Source organism: Myodes glareolus, chromosome 8 (assembly GCF_982192425.1).
Source record: "Myodes glareolus chromosome 8, mMyoGla1.1, whole genome shotgun sequence".
Classification (NCBI taxonomy): Eukaryota; Metazoa; Chordata; class Mammalia; order Rodentia; family Cricetidae; genus Myodes; species Myodes glareolus.
In genome coordinates this window covers 43,554,940-43,573,283 of record NC_142033.1, presented here as the reverse complement: position 1 = coordinate 43,573,283, position 18,344 = coordinate 43,554,940, and the positions used below count along the sequence as shown (strand labels likewise).

At 46.0% G+C, this 18,344-nt stretch overlaps 2 protein-coding genes across 4 annotated transcripts in view; both read left to right on the top strand.

Annotated features, from left to right (window-relative positions):
• Nwd2 (NACHT and WD repeat domain containing 2) overlaps positions 1-7,454 on the top strand; it is a 155,669-nt gene extending 148,215 nt beyond the window's left edge. For both annotated transcript variants that reach the window (XM_048415085.3, XM_085691876.2), the window contains one exon: positions 1,265-7,454. In XM_048415085.3, the coding sequence (XP_048271042.3) occupies positions 1,265-5,200 (3,936 nt within the window). In that variant the 3' untranslated portion in view covers positions 5,201-7,454. The remainder of the gene's footprint in view (positions 1-1,264) is intronic.
• Positions 7,455-9,118: 1,664 nt separating this feature from the next.
• Positions 9,119-18,344, top strand: part of Pgcka1 (PDCD10 and GCKIII kinases associated 1) — an 88,781-nt gene continuing 79,555 nt past the window's right edge. Inside the window, exon 1 of one of the 2 annotated variants that reach the window (XM_085691872.2) lies at positions 9,119-9,141. The gene's annotated coding sequence lies outside the window, so the exon portion shown is untranslated. Of the gene's footprint in view, positions 9,142-9,483; positions 9,630-18,344 lie in introns of those variants that run through there. The other variant, XM_048415069.3, reaches the window with a different exon arrangement.

Below are 18,344 nucleotides of genomic sequence, written 5' to 3'. Positions count from 1 at the left end.
TAATAAGTCATAGAATTTATAGACTAATGTCCCTTTTTTCCTAAAAAGTCTTCGTGATAATAGAATGGCTGGAAAGCTTTATGTCTCTAAAACTGCTGTCTGGAGGGATGGTTTGTACTTGATCAGATTCCTTCTCAGCTTTGACTTTCCAGCCACAAAAAAAATACTAAATGTCTGTGGTCTCTATATACTTTTCTCCCCAGTTCTAGAAGGAAGGAGGGGAGGGAGAGAGGAGAAGATAGGAGAGCCTATAGGATGGAAGCCGAAGGGGCTTCTACTTTGATTGTGCTTCTAATGACTATTCAACGTGAAGCAACTCAGTGATTTAGCCTTAGCTTCAGTTTCCCCTCCTATTAAATCTCTGTCTATAAAATTATAGACCGATAAATTATCTCTGTTCATCCTCATGCCCTTCAGAGACAACAAGTGCAGCAACGGCTACCTGTCTACATAGTGGAACACCAGAAAGCACAGTCATTAACTAACCTCATAGAACCAGAATTCTGTGGATGTTTGTAAAGATTTATTTTTATTTTTAATTATGTGTATTGTGTATGAGTCTGGGGGGGGTGGGGGCATGTGAACTTGAGCACAAGTACCCTCATAGGCCAGAAAAGAGTGTCAGACTCCTGGAGCTGAAGTTACAGGTGGTTGTGAGCCCATTGCTATGGATGCTAATATGATATTAAGAGCAGGCACTCTTAACTGTGAGCCACCTCACTAGTCTCAAATTGTACAGACTTTTATGATAAGCACCCATCAGTGACAAAAGATTCTATTTAGCATAATATATTGATGGTCAATATTTTATTACACTGTAATTAACTAGAAATTGGTCATCCACGTATGGAATCATATTTTCTCAATTAATGAAAACATTTACTCAATGTAATTTATAAATCATTACTTAAGTCAGCCATTAAAACAAACACTAAGTATATACTGTGTGCTAACAGCTATTCAAAGTTAGGGATTTAGATGGAAAAATGATCAGACGGTGTATCCAGATTCATGATTATTAAATACTCTGTAGCTATTAGAATTCGAACAAACATTTCCTTACGGATAAGAATTACGATTTTACTGCCTGTGAGTCCCACCTGCAGATCTGCACATGAGCTTTGTAGCAGCATTTGGCCTTCCCAGGTGGTGTGTGCCTTTCTTGGATCAGGGCTGCTTTTAGTCTGAGCTCTAGGGGGGATCCACTTTGATTACTGTGGTGTAAGGGCACAGCCCTATTCTAAACTTTGCTTATATGTTTTAGGCTTATGGCTGGCTACATGAAGACACAGGGCCAGACGCTGACCCGGTTGTCATCGTGAGATTTCTCGGGACAACAGACATGAGTATTGATCTGAGGACACTCCTTCTAAGTGTTTGTGAACAGCTGGCAGTCAACTACAGGTGTCTGGTTCAAAACTATCCTAAGAAGATCCATGACCTCCGTGACTTATTTATCAACCTGTTGAATGAGTCCTCACTGCAGAGACCTCTGGTGATAATATTTGATGCCCTAGAGCAGCTCTCGGAGAGCGACGACGCGAGGAAGCTCTGGTGGCTACCTGCTCACCTTCCCCGGTTCGTGCGGATCGTCCTCTCCACCCTGCCCAATAAACATGGAATCCTGCAGAAACTAAGGTGCCTTATCCATGAAGAAGACAACTACATTGAGCTGGTTCCCCGGGACAGAAAGATGTGCAGCCAGGTCCTCAAACACCAGCTGCTGAGGGTCAAAAGGAAGGTCACCTCAGGCCAGCAGATTTATGTCAACAACGCATTCTCCAAGTGCACTCTGCCTATGTTCGTGAACCTGACTTTCAGGGAGGTGAGACATTGGCGATCTCACAAGGATGTAGATGAATCCTCCCTCTGTGTGACTGTCCATGAAAGTATAGAGCAGTTATTCTGGTCCTTGGAGAAGAAGTGTGGTCAAAAGCTGGTCTCCAGAGCTCTGGGTTACATCACCATGGCCAAAATGGGTTTGAGCGAAATGGAGCTGGAGGATGTGTTAGCTCTAGACAACAGCGTTATGAATGAACTCAATGAGAACTCCAGACCCAGCAATCCCCTGAGAGTACCTTACCTGTACATCGCAAGGCTCAAGGGGGGTCTCAATGGATACTTGATAGAGAGGCACGTGAAGAATGTCACACTCTTAGTCTGGGCCAACAGACACCTGCAGCTCATAGCTCAGAAGCTGTATCTGCAGGAGGACAGAAACCTTCGTGAGATGCACACGATCCTGGCTGATTACTTCCTAGGCGTGTGGTCGGGAGGCAGGAGGAAAGCGTTCTGCCTGGAAGACCCCTATGTGAACGGCTGCCTCGACTTAGAGAACAGAAGCCTGCTGGAGGAAGAAAAACACTTCATGGAGCAAGCATCCTTTGACAGGCAGGCCCCGGAGCAGCCCTGGGTTTTCCAGTGTAACCCGCTAGAGCCTGACATCTTTTTCGTCAATCACCGGAAAATGTCTGAGCTCCTGTATCATCTGACAAGGTGTGGGAAAACCGATGACCTGCTTTATGGAATCATTATGAACTTCAGTTGGCTTTACACCATGATCAAGATTGGCCAGTTTGACAAAGTGCTTGCGGACATAGAGCTGGCCTACAACTACTCGCAAGAGAAAGAGCTGAAGTTCCTCGCCAGCACGCTCCGCGGCATCAGAAATAAGGTCATCACCTTCCCAGGCTCCCTTTCGGCGGAGCTTCAGCAAAGGCTGCTGCCTGTGGTGAGTTCCCTACCCAAGCTTAGACATCTTCTTTTAGAATGTGACAAAGATGGACCCAAATACTGCTCCATTGTTCCTCTTCATTCCTCCATGGACGTGACATACAGCCCCGAGCGTCTCCCCTTAGCAGCCAGTCACCTGCACGTCACAGAGATTCTGCCCACCTGTAACCCCAGCACGGTTCTCACAGCGTTAGAAAATGGCTCCATCAGCACATGGGATGTAGAAACTCGCCAGCTACTCAGGCAAATCACCACAGCCCAGTCTGTTATCTTGGGCATGAAGCTCACCGGTGACGAGAAGTACCTCGTAGTTGCTACGACAAATAACACCTTGCTGATTTATGACAACGTCAATTCCTGTCTTCTGTCTGAGGTGGAAATCAAAGGGACCAAGCACGGGAGTGGCTCCACCTACATCAACGGATTCACACTCTCTGTCAAGCATGCCCTCGCGTGGCTGGAGGCCAGCAAAGATGTCACCGTCATCGATCTGCTCTACGGATGGCCCCTTTACCAGTTCCACTGCTGGTATGAAGTGACCTGTGTCCAGTGCTCTCTGGATGGGGTGTACGCTTTCTGTGGCCAGTACCTCAACAATACCACCATTTTCCACTTAGGGAGTGGAGAAAAGTTATGCACCGTGACGTCAGAATTTTCAGGTGGCTTTGTAAAGTTTCTCCTCATCTTGGACACAGCTCAAGAGATGGTCATGGTGGACAGTGAGGGAAGCCTCTCTGTCTGGAATACAGAGGACATATCCAACCCCCAGCTGACGGAAGACTTTGACTGCCGAAAAGAAGACAGTGAGGTGGTGAGCATCGAACTTTCGGAAGACCAGAGTGCAATTCTCATCTGCAAAGCTCTGAGCATTGAACTCTTGGACACTGGCATGTGGAAGGTAGCTGAGAAGTTCAGGGCCAGACACAACGAGCGATTTATATCCGCCGTGCTCTCCAAAAATGGAGACTGCATCATTGCCACCATGGAGAGTACGCCAGCAGTGTTCTTCTGGAGGCGGGACACAGGCCAGTGCATGGCAAGCCTGCAGGAAATCTCAGGTACCATAGTTAAGTTGGTAAAATCTAGTCACCACAATATGCTGCTGTCCTTGTCAACCAGTGGTGTTCTTTCCATTTGGGATATAGACATAATCACAGCTATGTCCAACATAGATAAAACTGGAAAGCCCATCCAGAGTCTGGTGTTGCCAACCAGAGGGGAAATCATCTACTCTCTCGATGGCTCGGACTGCGTCCATAAGTGGAACTTCAGCAGTGGGTTCATTGAAGCAGTATTTAAGCATGAAGGGATAGTTGAACACTGTGTATTAACATCCGCTGGAGACATAATGGTGACATCGGACGACAAAAGCAGCCAATACGTCTGGCATACCAGCAGCGGGGAAAACCTCTTCCGAATCAACGGGCAGAGGATATCTCAGCTTCTGATCACGCATAATGACCAGTTTGTGGTCTCTCTGTGTGAGGAAAATGCCTCCAGGGTTTGGAGACTGGCCACGGGCCACAGGGTCTGCAACATCTTGACCACGTTGCAAAACGCCTTTATCACCTCTGCAAACACCTTCGTGGTAGGAATGACGAAAAGCAAAGTGCTGGCAGTCAGTCTTTGGACAGGGAGCATCACCAAGAAATTTTGCTGCGAGGATGGGATCACCATCGTGAATTTTAAGTTGATCCCCGACTGCCCTGACATTGTCGTGTTTATCACATCCGCTGAGACGGTAAACATCTGGAGTCTGACCGAGGAAGTGATCTGCCGGCGTGTGCAGCTTCCAAGCAACTTCTTGAAAAACCTGGAGGATTTTGAAATTTCTCCCAATGGGAAGCTAGGCATCATATCCCGGGGAGATGAGAATATCAATGTGCTAGATTTACACAGTGGAAAATTGAGGGTGGTTCACGCCTCTGGGGTCATCTGGAGGCAGAAACTCTCTCGAGATGGTCGCTACCTGGTATATATTTGTTTCCGGAACGGGGAAGAGGAGGAGGAGGAAAATGATGCAGTATCTAGCTTAATCGTAATGAGACTGGCTGATGGCAAAAACATCGGTGCTTGCTCCCTTTACAAAACGCCAACTTTCCTGGCACTCTCCCAGAGACACCTGAACATCATTGTCGGCTTTGACGACGGGAGTATAGGAATATACACAGTTGTGGACCGCGTAGATGCTGCGCTGAAAATCAAAATTGCCACCTCCAACAGCAGGCAGATTTTCAACAATGCAACACAGACATCCAGGCCAAAGTCGAGCAGCTACTCCTTCAAACTGTCTGTGGACTGCCTCTGGAGAGAGTCCACTGAGGTCTTTGCAAGAGACAGCCCTATCACGGTGAGTGACTCCTCAGAGTCCAACGAGGCAACACCCTCCAAGAAACACAACTCGTGTTATGACCGGGTGTGTGCTGCCCTAGAATCCCGAGGCCACAGTTATACGCCAGATAACTGATGTGATGCGTATCCTGTTCAAGTGAAATACATAATCCACATACAATAGAAAAAAAAAGCAAAGTGCGTCTTCTGCATCATAAATGATAAGCTGCTTATTTCTTAAAAGCAGGGAAGATCTGAAACTCTCAATTACCAATACCCTCATGAGAAGAACAGAACAATGAGACTCAACTCGGGTGCCATCTTTCAGTCCAGATGTATTAGGCAAATAGAGAACTTCTCTATGGGATAGTAAATGGCCATTTCGCCTAGAAGAGAGAGAATCAAGTCTTTTAAATTTGCTGTGTAACAAGAATTAGCACAATTCACTACACTGATGCAGAGGAGAGAAACTAGATCTGTAGGTAGAGCTGTTGGACTGGAATCAGTTCCACCGAAGCCAGTTGGAGTCATGAGAGCAGGGAGCTCTCTGGCCCTGCATGGTGGTGTCATAGCAAACTGCGGCCTTAATCTCTCTTTACGTGTCTCACTCCTGACAACTGTGTAACCCTAGTCTGCACACAAGAGGTCTAACGGTGCAAACATGTGTAAGAAAGACGTCCAGATGTGTTCCAGTTTCCCAAGACGCCACATAAAAATGTGAGATGGCGAACAGACTGGGACAATATCTAACTACCACTATTATAGGGCTATTGAACATGGGGAGTCAGTCTTTACTAAAACACACTCACAACGACTGCATGCCCAGGTTTCTGTGTAATGGAATATATCATTTTTAAACTGTTTCTGTCTTGGATTGCAAGAGAACCCACTTGATAAGAAACTGCAATCTTTTCACACCTTTTCTTGAGATGCGTCTTTGTGCTGAGCGTAAAGAATTACAGAAAGGGCATCACAAACTTGGCTGAAACACTGCTCCTTCCTTTCATTGTACTGGCAAGAGTCTGTGCTCTTCAGTCGGCTGTTGGGAAACCCAAGTTACTTCCCAGACCCCTGCAGTATCTCTTCATAGAAAGCGAGCTTTTGAAACACGCCATTTCTGAACCACTGATGACATTGCCTTACTCTCATTCATCCTCTCCTGTGTGACGTGACCAAGTACTCTGCGATACACTGAATATGCCTGTCTCTGTGCTAAAACAGTCTGTACATCGTAAGGGTGTCCAAAGGTTCTTATCAGCGCTGTTTGTAATTACTTTCTTACTTCTACACACTGTATGTATGCTTCTTTATCCGCTCCACTTCCAGACCTGAGGACTTTCCTAGTCTTGCCATTTCAAAGCAGAAACCCTGAAATGGTATATTAAAAAAGAAAAGAAAAGAAAAGAAAAGAAAAACAACTTTACCAATCTGAAGGAAAATGTGTCTCAGAAAGTGAAAGTGATGTTCTTCCTTCCATGTCCTCCACATGGCATGTTGTAGAAGAACTTTGAAGGGAGTCACCAGCAGTGGCTGGTTTGTTTTTCTTTGAAAGTGGAAGCTGCTTAAATCAGAACAGCGAACAAGGAACCAGCTCATTTTCGTCCCGGCTCTGCTGCGAACTCATCGTGCACCTGTAGCCTGACCTTTCACCTCACCAGTGAATTGTTTCTGTGGACTGCAACATAAAGGAGGTAATGGGTTCTGCTACAGCCTTTAAGCCTGGTGGCGATTCTGGGAGTAATAGGAGAAGCATGTCACAGCTGTGACCTATCGATTGCCGACACAACAGGAAAACGAAAAGTATCTAAACCCATCGAGAAACCAAGTCAATTGCTTTTCCCCCGGTGAAAGGATTTAACATGCAAGCGTTTGAAGGCGTCACTCGGACATCAACAGCCTACCCATGTGGAAAACACTTGCTTCAGTGTGTTCCTCCTAGCGTAGCTACCAGTCAGTAGGTGGAAGCCCAGGGAGGGCTAAGATCCATATACCCATCATCTGGAGTCCATACTATTAGCTCCTCAGTCAACACATTCTTATTCCTGCCATTATCGGTTGACCCTCCATGCCATACATTTCTAAGAATTAAATGCCTAGATGGATTAAATGTAGTGTGTGAGTGTTCTGTGTAAAAGTCAATAGAGTATATCAAGTGGCCTGAATGATTTTTTTTTCCTAACATGTTTGCAACTGATAGCTCATATTGAATGTTTTTATGTAAACTTTGTATCGTTGGGATGAACTACCCAATCAGAGATTTATATTTTCATAAATGTTACATTTAGTCAAATTTTGTTACAGAGTTGTTACACTAGAAAATTATTTCAGTGTTCAAACAATATACAGTCTTGTGTATGTATCGTTTGTATGAATAAAAGATGAGCTACTTAGGTTTGAGTGCTGTTTAGTTTTTCACCTCCGAGGTTGGCCAGACACTAGGACTCTTCCGGGAGTTTCCAGGCACAAAGCCATGTCATCTACACCTCACATTTATAGGAGTAGTAATATATTATATATTACATAATATATATTATATTATATATGTGTTTACACATAAAGGACTGTGGATGTGACTCCAGTGGATCACCCACATCTTTGTTAACTTTTTCAAAGCACATTAAAATAAAGAACTCGATACCCAGTAGTCACTTGACAGTAACTTCTAAGATATTTACTAATTTGCCGGTATGAGATTCAGTTAGTTTGTTAAAGGTCACTGGAAGTTACCAGAAATGCCTCAGTTTGTTTTGTGGGTTTTTTTTTTCCTTTTCTCCAGTAGACGGAGATAGTTGATGAATTCCATCAGCAAATATTTACCTAATCACAAATTTCATCAAGAACGGTAAATAAAAATAGCTCTTGCCTGGTAGAATTTCAGACTCAACAACAACAACAACAACAAAAAAAAAAAAAAAACAGGGATGGGCTGGAGAGATGGCTCAGAGGTTAAGAGCACTGGCTGTTGTTCCAGAGGTCCTGAGTTCAATTCCCAGCAACCACATGGTGGCTCACAGCCATCTGTAATGAGATCTGGCGCCCTCTTCTGGCCTGCAAGTATACATGCAAGCAGAACACTGTATATGTAATAAATATATATATATATATATATATATATAAACAGGGAGAAAATAAGTTTCTTGCGTACATGTGAAAGGACACACAACTTCTTGTGGCTGGAACATGGAAAGATGGTTGTCAAGGACTAGAACCCCCTCATAAGTTCCCAGGTGAATTACAAAGACTTAAGAGAACCTTCTGAGATACCGTTTTACACACACACGCACACACACACAGAGAGAGAGAGAGAGAGAGAGAGAGAGAGAGAGAGAGAGAGAGAGACTGGTCTGAGAATTCCTATACACAGCAACAAAAAAGGATATATTTAAACATGGCAGTATCAGAAATCCTCTGCATTGTATACTATAATTAGATGAAGCCTTGTATGTAGTTCTCAACAATAAATACTTTCAAAACCTCAAAATCCAACGTTTAAAGAAAACTAAAGACTTTATCAAGTTCCCTATCCTCATTTCTTTCTGGTTGAGATGAATCTCAAAGTTTTTCCCCACTGACTCAAAAACTCAAGACAAATTCCAAAGTTTTTATTAGAATAGTCTAATACATTTATAAGTGGACCAGTATCCCATCAAAATTTCTGACAAGATTGGAAATTTAACCTGAGAGTCACTTACTGACACAAGAATATTTTTCTTTAAATCAAATAAATAACATTTATAAATTTCCTCATCCATCTACCATTTAAAAGTGCACAACTATTTTAGTACGGAAATGGGCCGAAAGAAAAAAAACCATTAAATGTTCTCCCACGGAGAGTAGAAATTGCCTGTGAATGCAGCGGGCATCTCGAATGCAAACACTGAGAAACCAAGGGTCTTGGGTCTTTGGGGAGTCTGCCCAGGTCCTTCTCCAGCATTCTGTTTTATCGAGTAAGCTAGATGGCGCAGTTGCTCAACTCATTTTTCTGGCAAACTCCACAACCTCTGGGCCAGGTGGAAAGAAGACCCAAAACTTAAACCGAATTTCAGGATTAAGCCACCGATTCTCCACCCATCACAGGTAAAGCTCCTCGCGTTTGATGGAGCGTCACACAACCTGATATCCCAAGGGAAGGGATCTGGAATTGGGGTTCCTCCACTCCTCCCTGGATAGCCTTTAGGACGCAGGCAAGCGGGTAGCCCCTGGGAACGACCGTCGCAGCGGCGTCTGGGCTGTTTGTCTAGCCATTAGGCAGGCGACAAGCAATGCGCACTCGATCTGGCAGCTAATGCGGGTTGCTTCGTCGACCCCTCACTCAAGCCTGGATCACAGGTCGACCCCTTGTCCCTGCAGCCTGCGCTGCCGGCCGGGCACAGGTAAAGGGTTACCCGGGACTGGGAGCTCGCCCGCTGCCCGCCCACGTGACGCACCGGCCCAATGACCGCGGCCCGGCTGCAGCAGCGCGGAGGGCTCCGGGAGGCACTGACCCACTCGCGTGTCCCAGCGCGGACGCCGGAGGCCCGCAAAGCCATGGGCGCCCCGATTCTGAAGACGCTGCCACGCGGCAGGTAAGCAGCACCCGGGTCAGCACCGGGCTCTGCGTCGCGGGAGGAGGTTTGGTCCTGGGCGGGAATCCCCGCTTCGTTCCTCGGTGGCTGTTACTTCTCGGTTCCCCTTCTCCTGGAGGGACGCGGAGAGAAACGAGGCGAGGCAAGCCAGGGTTTGATGAGTTCGGGAAAAGTCACGGAATTCAACCAAGGATAGGGAAGAGAGGCAACCTGGCGGACGACACGGTTCAGTCCCCAAAATAAAGGCACCCGTGCTGGTTGTGTTAAATGATTTATTTTTAAACTCCCAATTCATGAACTCTTAGCCGTGCCTGGGAACTTAAACTGGACAGATTGCAAGAGATTTTCCCATCTGCCTGTGTTGGGGGTTCACCATATATAATATAAACATGTGGGACTTCTAAGAAATAAATCGGGAAAGAACATTTGACTGTCCCCCACCCACCCCTCCCCGCGCGCCCTTTCTTTGAAGTGCCCTTGGGTTCTAGGATTGGGTCTCAGGAGATGGCGAGGGTGCTTGGAGGGACGGCGACGCTGCGATGCTCCGCAAGAGCCTGGGTCTAGGAGAGTGGGCGCCAGATGCAAACGGTTAAATGGTCGCACGCTGTAAATGTTTAATAGGCAAGCGTCTCCCGGGTCGGTCACCTGGGTCTCCGTGGCCTGGAGAGTCCTGATGAAGTGCCATTTTCATAAAAATAGTCAATGAAGGATTTCCCAGGGATACCGGGCAGATATGAGCGGGGCTTTTATCCCTCCCAGGACCGTAATTAACCTTAAAAGCAAAACAAAATAACCCCATCTCCAGTGACTCAGAACGTTTTCTTTTCCATCGGGGTATAGACACTTGCGCGATGAATGTAGAGGAAGTAGGTGTTTGGGGAGACACTTTAGATTAAAGAAAGGGTGTTTGTGTCCCCCTGACACTGTGTAATGCGAACGTTGTGGTGGTGGTACCTTGGGGATGGATGCTTTCGGTGGTTGTAACGAATAATTGCTGAAGAAAAGAAAAACCTGTAAAGTAGATGAAAAAAGGAGAGTAGTTGTTTTTAGAGGTGGTACGTTCTATATTTGATGAAGTTTTTCCCTCCCACACAACTTCCCAGTTAATACTATTTTAAGAAGGATACATGTAAGCACTAGTGTCCCCGATACACCGTGCAAGCCGCTTGGGTAAAAATCCAAAAATCTCTATAAACAACAATAAGGGGCTCCGGTCTTTTAGGAGAGGGCTGGGTTGTTTGTGTTTCTCCAGAGTGTGAAAACTCAGTAAACAGCCAGCTCCGAGGCTCACTGAGGAGAAATGGGTGACAGATCCAGGACAGTGCCTTGTGGTTCATTTCTGATGCTCACCCATTCTGCCCACCTTGTGATCCTGTTCCTTCACTTACTCTATAAATAAAACTTTTTGCATCCCCAGAACTTCATTATCAGTAAAGGTTTTGGTATCTAATAATGTCTAAATTTGAATGCAGCCCCTGTTCACTACATTCCAAAGAGATTTTACGCACCTGGAATTTAAAACGAAACAAAAACTTGCTTATCGCCTGAGCATGTACTATTTCCTAAAAATGGAAGGAGCTCCTCACTTCTGACCCAGCACTTCTCAGAACCTAAGTTGTAGTCAGGAACCAGTCCTCAGCACAGGCGCAAAGCAGGGGCCCACCCCTTTCCACTCAGAACTGCCTGGTGGAGAGGTGCCCCAGGAGCCCATTGCCTGGGTTTCTTAGAAATGACCCCGGTTTTCTAATAAGTCTATGCTAACCTCGGAGCTAGCTTCCTCTCCCTAAACAGTGTCTCACATGTTCCAAATTCTACCGTTTCCAGGGAACATCAATCTTTGGGCTTTTTCGGGTTCATGCCTAAAGACCCTATTTTGTTTCTAATTTCATCTCTAGGGTGGTTGTCTAGTTAGATCGTCTCCCTAGATAATTCAGAAAAGAAGAACTGTCAAGAGCTGACTGGGTTATTCTAGGGGGAGGACAGGCATGAAGAAATCCCTGTCTGCAGGTCAGATGGGGCTAGGGGCCCAGTCATGGTCTTTTTAGTGCCTGCTCTTGACCTCAGAGTCATGCTGGCCCCTAGCCAAAACCTTTCTTGCTCTGGCTATTTCCTAATACTATTAAAGAAAGCAAACTGAAAAACAAATCGTTCGTCTTCTCGTGCTTCCCCCAACGCCCCCATAAATGTCATGGGCCCACAGAGATTGGAATCTTCAGAAAGATTGTAGACCATCAAAATGACCCTGTCTTAAAACATACTTAAAGCTATGAGCTGCGAATATGCATTCTGAAGCAGATAATTAAATAGCTTAACCTATGATTCAGTGTTGTCGGAAGCCCTAGACATTACTGAGTTGCAGTGAATGCTAACCAAGATCAGATATGGTTGACCCTTAGTTACATGGTTACAGCTTAGTTAATATGGTTTCTGAAACTTTACCATGAGCAATGAGTATTAGTCAGCATGCAGGTGTCGCTCTCAAATCCAATGAACTCTGGCATGCCCTTGGAGACGACACATGTGTGACCCCACTGACTCCAGGCAGTTGGCAGGGTGCTAGGGACGCAGACAGATGCTGCCTCAAGAATCTCGTCTCGGGACAAACCTTTGAAGAGTTTGAAGCAGGGCACGTATCTGTTCTTGAAAGTTTACTCTGGCTGCAGCGAGAAGGATGGAATGAGGGAATCTACAAATGTGGCCGGTGGCAGCCGCTACCCGAATTCACAGAAGAGCAGAGAAGGGACGCAATTGAGAAGCTACAATTTAGGCGTCTACAATCTCAACTATAAGAAAGTTTCAATGACTCTGGTCTTCGATGCTAGCTTGCACGCCATTTCCAAATGAGTCCCCCCACCCCAGGCTGGGAAACATAGGCCCTGCTTCAATACAGTGCTCCTCCTGTCAAGCACAGGTACCCAGCACTTCACATAGCTTGTTTCCCATCGCAGAAAGAGGGTTAATGAGATTATGGTGTTCATATTTTTAGCAACTTATTGCTTCCTTATGTAGCCTTTGAAGTGTTAAGGCAGAAGTGAAGATAAACTGTTGCCTCACACAGACCCTCTCTCGTGTACCTCAAACTTCTGCTGGGATGAACGTCTCCTGACTTTGACTTGTTTAATGCCCAAGTTGGCCTGAACATGGCCTGCTCTGTGTCACGAAGAAAACAGCCTGTGTTTGGAAGAGTATTAATAGTCTATGAAAAAGCATCCCGTCCTGGAGAGGGGAGTCCTCTTCGTAGCTGACGCCCAGCTGCACACAATATGTACTGGTATGCTTTTTTTTCGTGACATCCGCTGTTCACTAGACACAGAGAAGACAGCGACGGAAAAGAACTCTGAAATTTCTTTTCTTGTACTTGTTCTCCACGCCACCCCTACCCCATCTAACCACTGAGTGCCTAAACTGGCCATTCATGTGCAGTAAAGGCAAAACTTTGGCTAGAGCTATGAAACAGTATCCTTTTTGTTTAATGACTACATGGCCAGCAATTATCACTTCTCCCAAACATGCGCAGCAACCCAGAAATGAACGAACAAACGCTGCCTTCCACCTGTAAATCATTGGCGTGCTACGAGGCTGGCTCCTCGCCCATCTCGGCTGAGCTTAGCTACTTGGGTTCACAGTCCAGAGAGAGACTCCACCCCGGGGGTTCAGTGTGTGGCCACTGTGATAACAGTGAGATATTTTAGTCACAGCCCACTGTGAACCAGCAAAGAATTTGGGGAAGTTTGTCTGTGATTAAACTATCAAATAATAAGATTGTTGCTGTTGTTATTGTCAGATTTCAGAACTGCCTTTTAGTAAATAAGTGTTTTTGAAAAAAGAAACTCAAAGAGTCACTTGTTCCAAATAATTTATAGTTGAGGAAAAACGAAAGGAGAACAAGAGTTTGTCTAACGATGTTATAGACATTCAGACAACTGCCCGCTAAGTCCAGAATTTGAGTCTTGGTTCTTAGTTTTTTTTGCTTCTGACTAATCAGCATAAATTTTAGGGTACCAAAATCCCATGTTCAATTCATCTTTGCCCTAAAGTATAATTAGCCTCTGTTTATTGAAAAACTGCTTGTATCTACAGCATTTGTTATCTGATGCTGTGTAACAAATGGCCCCAGGATGATTAACACATATTGGTAACAAACATAAAATAACCACTGCTTGTTGAGTTTATGACCCTGGAGGTCAGCAGTTTGGGCTGACTTCAGCGGGGTGAGTCTTGTCCAAGCTCTTGCATGTCCTGTACTCACCAGACAGTACTGCCTCTGGGTTTGAGGTGACTGTCCACTGAATCACCTGGGGAGCACCTAAGGCTGAGCTCAGTGGTTCATAGACTGCCCACCTGTGTCTCTCCGTGGTTTTAGGAGGAAGAGGGAAGCAAGGCCCTTTGAGGCCTAGGCTCAGTTGAACCAACTCCTTTTTTTCCATGCATGTGCTTTTAACAAGTCAGGGGGCCAGTTCTAATTCAGGGGATGGAGAAATAGACCTCACTTCTTAATGGGAGAAGCTACAAAGCCACATTTAAAAGAAAAATCCTTGGATTCAAGGACAGGTGGACCCTTGTGGCCCTTTTTAAAGCCTGCCTTAGCAACCCCACACTATTCATAACCCACCAACTTCCAATGCCTGCAGCTAAGGTAGAATTCCTTCTTTACAGGTTAGGAAGCCAAGAGCCAGGCACGTCAATCAGGGTCAGGCAAAGGACAGAGCTGCTGTGTGGTGAAGAGGCCTTGGGTCCTAGGCCTAACTGGAAACCACCAGGCAACACTACCTCTGTTTTCTGCCCCAGTGGGAGGCCCCACAGTATCTCATCGCTCACAGTATCATGCTAAAAATCCTTAAGAAGGGTTATGGGTTTAAAGAAAAGATCAGATAGGACTGTATACATATGGCAGACATATATGCTTTGGTTTATATGTGTGTCCATACACACTACAAAGGCAGCTAAGACGAGGACTTGGGAGAAATCAGACGCTCACATTAGCAAGGAAGCTTAGGAGAGAAAGAGGATGGGGAGCCAGGAGAAGTACAAAGTTGAAAAGAATCGCTTCTATTATTACCTCAAATTTCCTCACATCATCTTTGCTTTCAGGTCTTGTTTCTTTCTATTATGTATTTATTTATTTTTGTACTTGAGAGAAGGTCTCACTGGATATCCCTGGCTGATCTGAAACTTGCTGTGTAGATCAGGGTGGCCTGGAACTCACAGAGGTCCACTTGCCTCTGTCTCCTGAACGCTGGAATTAAAAGCATGACAAACTGTGTGGTCAGACCCCTGATCCTGAAGTCTTTCTTAAGTGGCTATGCCAAGGCTTCAAGAACACCCACAGGTGACAGAATCAAGACTAGAAGGGGTATTCAGGGCCCCAACCCTTCTCACTTTAGAAACTGAAGGCAAAACCCCCAAAACAGGTAAGGGAAAGATTCAAGGACAAACACAAGCCTGGGGCTAGAATTCAGGTCACTAACCCCAAACCATCGTGTTCTGACTGGTGCATCAGAGCAGACCCTTCCCAGAATGACTTCCTGGTTGTTTTCCACCTCTGATTGGGCAAGGTGGGGTACCTGAGAGAATTCACCTTTAAAACTAAGGTGACCTCAGTTTGAATCCTGGTTTGCTAACCACCTGGCATGTCACAAGACGCATCTAATGCTCTACTCACTTCTAAAGAGAATCATAAAACAGAAATAATTGACCAGACAGCCAAGATTTGGTTCACGGAATACAATTTATCTCTGTTCTCCTTGAAACTTGACAGGGCAGGTTTTACGGTCGGCACTAAGATTTGGTTTTGGTGAAGGAAGCCAAGTGTTCTTAGTGTAGAGAGAATAAGAGCTTCAGGGATCTGTCACAGCCCAGGCCAACCCACTCCAGGCCACCAGTGGAGGCCTGATTCTCAGGCCCACTCTGAGGGCAGGTTTTGCCTTGTGAGATGCTTGCTGTCTCCAGAGGGGAAAGGTCAGGGACTCTTGCTGCCAAAGCCAAGGCCTAGGCGGTGGCTCTGGGGCAGTGCACCTGCAAACCGGAAGGCAGCAAAGTCACAGTTCACTGGGGTGGAGCGAGCTACATGGTTGTTGTAATCATTCCAGGATTTAATGGAGGCAAGGCGGGGGGGAGTTGGTTTTATGTGATAAAAGAAAAAAAAAGGCAAGTAGCTTTGGAGGGTGACATTACCAAATTAAGACATGGTATTGGTGGATACCATGCCTAAACCACAGTGTGAGCCGGTGGTGGGTTTACCACTTCGCAGGACCACCAAGGACTGATGTGTCTGTGCAGAACACACATCACCCTCCAATCAGGAACCATCTCAGTCACACCACACAGGACGCTGTGTTGTGCATGATGAATGTGTGATCCCCTCTACCTCCCTCTGCTCACTCCTGTCCCCTCCCTTCTGCGAGCCCTTGGAAAGAAAATGGGGGGAGTTGGGTTGCACTTTCTCCTATTGCTAAGCATTTCTTCCACCTCAGTTCTTGCTTGAGTCTCAGAAGAGGATCCGTGACTGGCTGTCCCAGAAGAGACCACACTGAAGGAAGACTCCTGCCTGCTGTTTGTTATGGGGCTTCAGGAATCTCGCCCGATTGTCCTGGTCTTGTCTCCCAAGCTATATAACACCAAGGCGGTGACTACTTCCTAGCAAGGTGTGCACAAGGCCATGCTTGATGTATCTGACCCTTAGCTTCAGGGGCCTCGGTTTCCTGGAATCCTATGAGCCCTTTAGACCATCACCACATTTTGAGTCCAGGATGGAAGGGGAGAACGGGAGAGCGGGCGAGCTGGATGTGTCTCAGTTCACCTCTCTTTCACCTCTTGGTAAAGCCACACCGTGAAAGAGCAGGAACTTTCAAGGTCGAACCCAAGGGACTTCCCTGTGTTTCTAACGACGTATATTTCCTTATCATGAAATTTCCTACTCAAATACCTGTCCGGGGATAGTTTTTAAATGCTTCTAGTAATGACGCCGTGTTTGCGTGTGGGTGCCAAGGTTCTAGTGTGAGGAAGTGAAGAAGTTTCTTGAGAAAGCCGGCCCGATTTCACTGCTGTGTGATCTGCGCCAAGTGTGAAGACTGAAGAAAATGGTCACGTGGGGCAACTCAGGAGGATAAGAAAGTGACCTCCTCTGATCCTCGTTTCCATAAAGGGCTGTCACAACCAAAGGGCATTTATAACACTTAAAAGAGATGGACATGGTCTCACTTTTGGTGTTTATATATTTTTTCATATTTTAGTTTGGATGGGTTTTTAAGAAGAATATCATTGTATTCTTGCTGTGGAGGGTGCATTCCAAGTTGGTAAACCTAGTACTATAAAAAGCAGTTTGCGTTTTTGGTTTTGCTTCTTTGCTTGACTGTTGGTTATTTTGCTAGAATTACTGAATAAAACTAAATATTTTGTTTGTTTGGTTGGTTGGTTGGTGGGTGGGTTGGTTGGTTGGTTGATTGGTTTTCATTGAGCAAGCCTATGCCAAGGGTTAGGAATATAACGGTGATTACCATGGGCCCAGACAGTCTCCAGAAGCAGGCCATAACCTTGCACACCTATGGTACCACATGCTGGGATGATGACCTGAGGAAGAAAGCCACAGGGCCTGAGAGGAGCAGAGTCAGGTCTCTGAGGAGAGGCAGGAGCAGAGGAGAGGGCTGTTGAGCAGAAAGTAGAAGAATAAACAGATTCTCACTAGGGACGAGCACTAGAGGTGGGAGCGCAAAGAATGCCTTCAGAAGGCTCCTGGCAGATATGTCCAGGAAACATGACAGCACCCTGGGAGCCTGGCCTTGTAAAACAGGTACTGACCTCTGCAGTCATCCAAGCTTCCAGAGTTCTTGGTTGGTGGTGGTGGATGTTCTGGTCTTTGGGGTTGTGTGGTGGGGAAAACCTTCTTCTTCTGGCCTCAGCACTTGGTCTTAGGTTCTGTTCAGCCTTATTCTAACGTAGAGTATGTGAGTAGGAATGAATACAGACATGCATTGTGTTCTGAGCACTCATGAACTCCCTCCCGCCTTTTTGATTTCTCCACTATCAGGGCATGTGGAAGGTTCATTTGGGGACAAATGGGACCCCTCTTGATGAGGGGGTTGAGCTTATCCAAGAGTTTAAGCAGCAGCAAGAGTCCTTAGAACTAGAGACTCACTCTCACCAGGGCCTTCTTCAGAAATAAGTACTGAGAGACACAGCTGGTAAGCCAGCACAAAGAAGATGTGGGAACAGCCCCACACTGCTGCCAGCCGGGGGCCGTGCTCATTTCACCAAAGCAAAACAACTTCTCACATCCACTTCTAATTCATAAAGTCCTTTGTGCTGATTGGAGATAAGCGGCGAACAAGCCGTCCAAGCCACCTCTGGGGCACAGCCCTCTGATACCATTCTTCCTAGCCATCTCCAGAGGGTGTAATTTAATCTCCATCCTAAAGTGTAGGTTACAAACACACCCCAAGATCCCAGACTGCCTGTGCCTGCTTCTCACGAAACACATTCTGGGTAATGAGACAGTGAGGCATTAGTCAGTGAGACACCGTGAAGATTTTAAACTGGGGTGCAGTAAGATATGCAAAAGGCTGGAGTGTAAGGAAGAAGAAGGCAGCACTTAGGGAGAGAAGAGATCTGGTGCGACACTGAGGAGATTGAGGTGATTGATGGCCCAGGTGCCTGCTTAACAATCACAAGGACACGAGTTCAAGTCCCATAGCCCACTTAAAAAAACAAAAAGGTAGG